Below are 7,405 nucleotides of genomic sequence, written 5' to 3'. Positions count from 1 at the left end.
TGGTGTCTTTCTGCTTTCATCTTGGCATTGATGCGTGTCCTGAGGGAACTGAGGCTCTTGGGGCTAGCACTAACTGGGAGTGTGACCCACAGACAAGAGGAGAGAGTTTGACCTGTAATTTATAAAGCTTGGAAACAGCTATGGATTCATTTTCCCACATGCAAGCTCACTGCTAACAGGAAAAAAAATCCCAGAAGAATGGGCACTTTGCTGGTATAGGTTGAACCTCTCTAGTCTGGCACCCTCAGGACCTGACTGGTGCCAGAGCAGAGAATTTACCAAGCCGCAGGAGGTCAATATTGTCTAGCAACATTAACAAAACTTCCACTGCTTACTGGGCTCCTAGAAGCCTCCCCAAAACCAGGATCCTGATGTTGAGAGAAAGTGTGATGCAGCAGAAGACAATAGACGTGTACCTGTTTTTAAATTGAAGCAGTTGGTGGCCTTGGGTCATCTTACCACCCCACAAGTGTACGCTCATGATTTCCTCAGCATGTGTATGCAGGAGCAGCACTTCATTCTTTCCCTACATCCACTCTCCTCTCTCCCCCCATGCTCTTTTCCATTCATGATGGCTGGATTTCACACTATCTTCAAAAGCTTGCCACAAAGACACAATAGCTGCTGGCAGCTCAGGGGAGAAAGATCTGTGCATAGAGAACGTAAACTATTTGTCCAGAGCTGGAGACTGAGGACTGGGACAAACCAGGTCAGCCCCAGAAGGCAGCCATTGGTCTCGCTCTGGAGCAGGTGAGGCTAAAGACATTAGGCCTGGAATTTTTCCCAGGAAATGATAATATGAGGACTTCTACCTTGGCCCCTTTTCTAGCCAAGCTCACAGACCTGTGAGTACTTCAATATGCAGACATGATCTGGAGAGTCTCAGTGCAAAGGTCCTTTAGTGCTTTCCCAGTGCATTGGCTGCTGTGGAGCCTCCTCCATTACTTGCAGACGTATCTCTCCACTGTCCGCTGGCACTTCTTGCACATCACATAGCAGCACCAATAGTACTTGCACTGGCACCTCTCCAGCACGCTCTCAGTGTAGGCATTGTAGCCACGCCCGCAGCACATCAGGTTGCAGCTGGCACTGCCCACCGAGGTCTTGTTACATTGCCTGCCCAATGGAAGCGGATGAGGTGATTTAGGGATGTGATGGCACAACTGTGTTAAGGTGCTAGTCATGGCACAGGAATTGAGAAGGGGATCAGTTTAGGAAACAATTTACTCAGCCTCCAGGGAAAAACATACGTGGGCACCAGAGAATAGTTTGGGAGGTGCCGTTTCTCCCTGAGGTCGTGACACTAGAGTGATGAGCAGTGCGATGGAGGAAGGATTATGAAAATATTAGGGTGGAGGACTAGACTATTCTCAAAATTTAGCAGGGAGGGAGGGTAAATGCGGCTCACTCCACTCACTGAAAAGCAGGTTCATATACCCTGCAGCAGGTCTGGGCTGAGGAATTGACTATATGGATCTCTATGGCTTTTACAGCAGAACACTGAATACTGGGGGGAGGGGCAGGGGGGAACCTACCATCCTGTACCCAGAGGAGATAAACAAGCTCTTAGGGATTCATGAGAATCCCCACAGTTGCTGGGTCTTCCATCTAACTAACTGGCACATGCTTGCTCCCCACCAGTCATTCAAGTTTTAATATCAACCCTAGTGGAACAGACAGAACTGTAATATGGATGGGGCCCAATCTACACCATGGGAGGCCCCTCATAAGATCATGCCAAATGACAAGGAGCATCCTCTCCCCTTCCTCAAATTGTCTCCAATCTGCTGTGAGTAATGTGATCACAGGGTTTGTCCATGGCAGGGTGTGTGTAGCAAGATAGGTGCTAGAAGTTTATTAAAGCTGATGGGGGGAGATTTCAGAGCCTCTTGCAAATACACCTTCCCTATGTACTCACAGCCAAGCTGACAATGGGACATGTCATGTGTGTTATAGCAGAGATTACACTACTCAGTCAAGAAAGGAATTATAAAGAGACTGATTCTAGGCTGGACTGCAGAGGTAGAAAGAGAACCACCTATGTCAGAGGAAAGTTACAACACCTGTAGCTGGTTCTTACCTGTCCTGAGTCCCCAGAGACCCCAGTTTAGGATTCTTTGTGCAGTAGTCTGGAGAACTGACTAGATAAACCAGTTCAGCCTCTCTCACTGGCCTGATGTTCAGTTCTCTGGGCACCAGCTGCTTTCTGGTCCCCATGTGCCGGTGGGTCACCTTAGTGGCTGCCAGGTACTTGGATTTGAGGTCAGTGGCTACTGCATTCAAATCTTGCAGCCCCTTCCAACAAGTCTTAACTGAGCAGGAGCCAGAAACACCATGGCATTTACACTTGGTCTCCAGAGAGTCAATCAGTACCTGGAAGGATAAAAATCAGTAAGGAACCCAAGTCTGGAATTCATCCTTCCCTTCCATATCCCATACAGCCCAAGATCTCTGAAGAGGATGCAGAGGAGGCTTCAGGAGATGAGAAAGCACTGCCACTCACTGGCACCCCAAGAGACCATACCTCATGCAGCTATAGGGCAGTGGTGTCCAATACGCCACACGTGGTGACCGCAACAGCTGGATGTGGTGAATGTGGCTCAGGAGAGCTGCACTCATAGGGCACTCCCCTGGCTGCTGTACGTATGCACCCCACAAGTGCATGGCAGCAGTGGCAAGGAGGCTTCTGTAGCTGGCTGGGGACGGGACAGCTCATGCGGTTCAGCCAAGCGGCACGGCTGAGCAGCTCGGGTGGCTGCGCAGCACGGCTCAGGGCATCTGGGCACACCTGGGCAGCTTGTGTGGTGTGGCTCCAGTGGTGGCCCTGGTGAGTCATCACCAGTTTGTTTGGTTTTTTTTTGGGGGGAAGGGTGTCTGGCAGGGAGTGGGGACATCAGGTGGAGGGGCCTGTGGCGAGTGATTAATTTCTTCTGCACACCGCCATAGGGAATACTTTTATGTGTTGCCAAATGAACTCCTGCATCCAGACTAACAGGGAATCCCGGGGCTCACTTACTATGATATATTGTCCCTCCAATAAGAGGGTATTCCTAGGGACAATGGGGCCTGAAGTTTACCCCCATTCATTAGGGGTGTGCTGTAGGCAGTTTCCCATCTCGCTCCAAGTAGTCTGGGTACACACAGAGAAAAAGTAGTCTCTGCATGCCATTTCTCCATAGTATTAAGCAGGAGGGGTAGTAGCTAGCTGCTCCATTTTTGCACATTTGGTGCCAGCTGTGGATTCCTGGCAAACTGGCAGCAAGGCCCTTGGTTGGGTTAGATTAGGTTTGGTTGCCACAGGTCCATTAGCAAGTCAGAATGGAGGTCTGCAGATACATGTAAGGCATGTGAGGAGTGTCTGAGTGCATCACTCATTGTAAAATTACTTTAACCCTTTGATTGCCTCTCCTATTTATTCATGTGTGGTCTCCCAACAGTCTGGCAAGAGGCTCTAGCCCTCCTTTGCACAACTCAGCCAGAACATCCCAGTTATTTCTTAAAGGAGGTGCCCTGAATGTGGCTCTCTTGCCAATTTCTGTGGCAAGTGACCATACCCACCTGTCGGCCCACTGCATTGTTATGTAGATTCATAAGCCTGGTGGCTTGTCCCCCTGCTTTGCTGGACTTCATGGGACCATCAGCAAAGGCAGAACCCATCTGGAGGCCATAGTGGAGGTTGTCCCCACAGCCACCCCACCTGAAGTCTGGCCCAGGCATCTCAGAGGGTACAGATCCACAGGAGCAGATAGGTAGTTCCCCTGAGGCACAGGCCCGGGCGATGGAATGACTGACTGCAGCAGCTCCCAATGCATAGACAAATGCAGATTCCCTGGTGCCTATGAAGAAAAAGGAAGAATTCCAGAGAGTCACGAATCCCAGAAATGCCTGTGTGGTTCCTAGTGCCACAGAGCTTTCTTCATACAGAGAACATCACCACGTACTGTTCACATCCATCCCCAGTGTTCATACGTTTGATGCTCACTATGTGTTTCACAAGGATCTCAGCCTGGTGAGAGTGGCAGCACAACAGCAATCAAAATTCAGGACCTGTGGCGAGGGGTCATGAGGGAAGCATCTGCCCTTGGCTGATAATGCAGGCAACACTGATGGGCTCCACAGCAAACAGTGGCTAGCTCTCCTCAGCCTCATCACCTGGGTGCTTTGAGAGAGCAGTGCTGTTTACAGTTAGTACCTGAGTTTTCTACAGCTTTTTCAGCACCACATCTCAGTGCACGCTTGCACATGCTGAAGCAGGTCTTTGCCCACGAAAGCTTATGCTCCAAAATATCTGTTAGTCTATAAGGTGCCACAGGACTTCTCGTTGTTAGTGAAACCTCACAAACTCTTCACACAACTGTGGGGCAGGTCAGCATTATTCTCCCCATGTCAGAGAAAGGGAAAGCGAAGTACAGGGAGTCAGAGCAACTTGCTAAAGTCACACAGCAAAACAGCAGCAGCTCCAAAAACAGAATCTAGGACGACTTATTCAGTGCTTTAACACTCACCACTATGTCTCCTCTGACAGAGGTATGATTTCTGTTATATTACTACATTGCCCCCTATTAGAGCCAAAGCCCTATCATATTAAGGAGACAGAGCCCTGTCAATACCTCCCAAAAGGCCTGTAATACTGGTTCTGAATGTAAACTAAAGCTACACCCCCTCACCCCACCAGCAAGTAGCTCCTTTCCCAGGAGCAAGAGTGCTAAATTCCTGTACCAAGTCAATAGCAGCTGGACAAAAACAAGTGTAAAAAATATACTTCTTTTGTGTCCCCTCCTGTCTGCATCTCACACTGAATCTATTCTTTTTGCTGTATTTTTTCCACCGTTTTGTTCTGTTCTTCACTTTCCCCTGGGATTAACTCTGCCTTTCTTTGTGCTGGGGGAGGGGGGGTGTCTCTACCAATTGTACTTTTTTGACTTAAGTCACCCAGACTGAGAGCTAGCTTGGAGATTGCACCCTGCAGTCTCTTTGTGTGCTCCAGGCCAGATTCTGATCTCAGTTAGACTGGTGTGAATTCTGTATACCTCTAGTGACCTCAGTACTGTTAATCCAGAGTATTTGACATCCGCATATAGCCCACTGACAACAATTGGAATTTTGCATGTGAAAGAACAGCAGAAGAATGAAGAACTAGAGACAAGCAGACAGAGTATAGACATTCTAGATGATAGAGTAGAGCTGCCTTTACCTTTCGTGAGGTCAGGGGTGAAATTGGGTGCATATTCAATGGAAGAGCAGTTCCACCTCATATCGGAGAATGTTTTCTGACAGACTCCCTTGGTCTCTTTGGCTGCATACACAATGCTATGCATGAGCTCCAGGTTTCTTCGGCACAGCTGCAACTGGTCTGGGACTAGGCCATCCAAAATCTTACAGTGCTGGGTCTCATTCCAGGCTACCCTGCTGCCATTCACCATCAGCCCTCTGTCATGAGAGCAATTACCATAGCAGAGTGAGATGGGGTAAAAAACCAAGGCCAGCCCAAGCTGTAACCAGAGATGTTACAGTGGGTGAGAGGGGAGATAGCCTAGAAATAAACCATGTGCTGAGTCCTGGTAACTGGTTACTGGGCCTCTCCTCTCTCAATCAGAAATCCGGTTACCCGCCAACTAAGTGAAAGCTGTTCTTTAACACCCCCAAAAAGGAAAAGAGGTGGTGCGTCTCAGAGTTGTTCCTGGTTGGCAGGTATCAACACTGATAAAATAAATATAGCTGCTACTATTTGCATCACTGCATAGACACGCTTAGGAGATGCATCTGGACTGAATAGATTTGACAGCACAACATCTCTGGCCCCTAGCAGCACCCTTTCCTATGAAGCCTGGGATACACTGTAAGCCAGCAGTGCATGTGTGAAGCTGGTCCTGCTGCTGTCAGTGCTGTAAGCTGAGCTGCAGGCTCTTCACCCTTACAAGTGTATTCCCTACTTCTGTGCAGCCAGTAAATGTGAATAGTATCCGGGGTTTAAAATCTATATTTCTAGTTTCCACTGATCAAAAATACCATGAGTGACCAGCACATCTGCAAACTGGGCTATAAACCACCATGTTGTCGTTGTTCTATATACGCCAAGGGGCAAACTGGAGTCAATGGTGTTTCCCACCGACCCACCCACAGGTTGCATTACCACATGTGACTCAGTGGCTCTGGGCAGTAATAAAGATCAGCTAACACTTGTATCCTGAGGGGCACGTCAGTTTGAGTTTTGAGGGCCCATTTAAATAACAAGACAGAAAAGCCATCTTTCCTGGCCCCAAAGGCAGCAGTGGCTACTCGGCCAGAAGGGAAAAGGGCCTGGAAGGACACAGGCTTAGGTTTAAAATCCAGCCAGGGAACTAGGACAAGCAGCCTTGGCGAGGAGCTGCAGCAGGGTCCCCAGCCTGAGGAGCAAGGCATGGGAGGTGGGCTGCCTAGGCGGCAGAGATGGCCAGCTCCCCTGCAGGGTGGGAGGGGTCGACCCCAGCTGCCCTGACCCCGGGGGTTAGCCCCGGCAGCAGTATAAGGACAGGGCTTGTCCAGCTGAGGTGCGGAGCCCGGGCAGGCACCGCTCAGCAGCCGGGGGCAGGGCGCGTTGCTGGGGGCTGCAGGCCGCGCCCCACCCCCTGCCCCAGGAGCTACTCACAGCCACTGGATCGCCGCGGAGAGTCGCAGCTGCCAGAGCAGCGCCAGGCTGAGGCTGAGGCGGAGGCGGAACGGCGCGGGGCGGCAGGAGCCCATCGCTGCAGCGGGCAGTACCTGCGAGGGGAGCCGGGCGAGTCCGGAGTACCCGGCGGCCATCGGCTCTTAAAGCGGCCGGGGCGGCGCCCCCCGGGGAGCCGGACAATGGGAGTTTCGGGTGCCATTCACACGGCGGCTCCGCTCCCGGCCGGACACGCGGGGTCGTTCGCAGCTTCGTGTCAAAGCCACACAACCCGCCCCTCCCTCGAAAGGCGGCCGAGCCCCCGCCCCGGGGCTGCAGCCAGCAGCCCCCCGCCTCGGCTGTGCCCGGCCGGGCTGGGGAAACGGGCGCAGAGCACGGGGACGAGCGGCCGGACACTGACCGTGGCCGGCGGATCCGGCGTTGGGAACACGGGGATCGGGCCGGGCCCGGCCCTGTACTGCCCAGGGCTTCCCCCAGCTGCTCCTCGTGCCGCGGGGCTCCGCGGGGAAAGCCCCCCGGGCGGCGCGGCCCTGTGCGCATTACCCCCCCGCCCCGGCACTCACTCGCGTCAGACGGCCCCTCTGCACTGGGCCGCTGAGCCTTATCTGCCTGTCAGCGGCTGGGGAGCCAGCCCAGCGACGGGGGGCGCTGCCCTCCCCGAAACCCGCGGGAGCCCCTCCGCTGCCCGAGCGACGTCACGCGGCTGCCTCTCGCCCCAAGTGCGCGAGCCGCCCCGGGCCGCCGACAGCCGGACCCCGG

At 52.5% G+C, this 7,405-nt stretch overlaps 1 protein-coding gene across 1 annotated transcript; it reads right to left on the bottom strand.

Moving 5' to 3' along the window:
- Positions 1-941: 941 nt before the first annotated feature.
- LOC142020204 (protein Wnt-11b-2-like) lies at positions 942-6,723 on the bottom strand. The gene is made up of 5 exons (XM_075007873.1): positions 6,629-6,723; positions 5,195-5,430; positions 3,559-3,836; positions 2,081-2,373; positions 942-1,116 (listed from the first exon to the last, which is right to left on the bottom strand). Exons 1-5 carry the CDS (start codon positions 6,721-6,723, stop codon positions 942-944), a joined length of 1,077 nt encoding a protein of 358 aa, XP_074863974.1.
- Between the last annotated feature and the right edge of the window lie 682 nt (positions 6,724-7,405).

The sequence above is a fragment of the Carettochelys insculpta genome, chromosome 13 (assembly GCF_033958435.1).
Source record: "Carettochelys insculpta isolate YL-2023 chromosome 13, ASM3395843v1, whole genome shotgun sequence".
In the NCBI taxonomy this organism is placed as follows: domain Eukaryota; kingdom Metazoa; phylum Chordata; order Testudines; family Carettochelyidae; genus Carettochelys; species Carettochelys insculpta.
Note: the sequence above shows the minus strand (reverse complement) of the source record. Positions and strands in the feature narration are given on the sequence as shown.

Bases quoted from the DNA above. Each gene is read 5' to 3' on its own strand.
- LOC142020204 (XM_075007873.1), bottom strand. From the start codon at position 6,723: ATGGGCTCCTGCCGCCCCGCGCCGTTCCGCCTCCGCCTCAGCCTCAGC. The intron at 2,374-3,558 runs GTGGGTATGGTC...TTATCCTTCCAG, and splicing joins ACAATGCAGTGGGCCGACAG to GTACTGATTGACTCTCTGGA. The intron at 1,117-2,080 runs GTAAGAACCAGC...TCCATTGGGCAG, and splicing joins TCTCTGGGGACTCAGGACAG to GCAATGTAACAAGACCTCGG.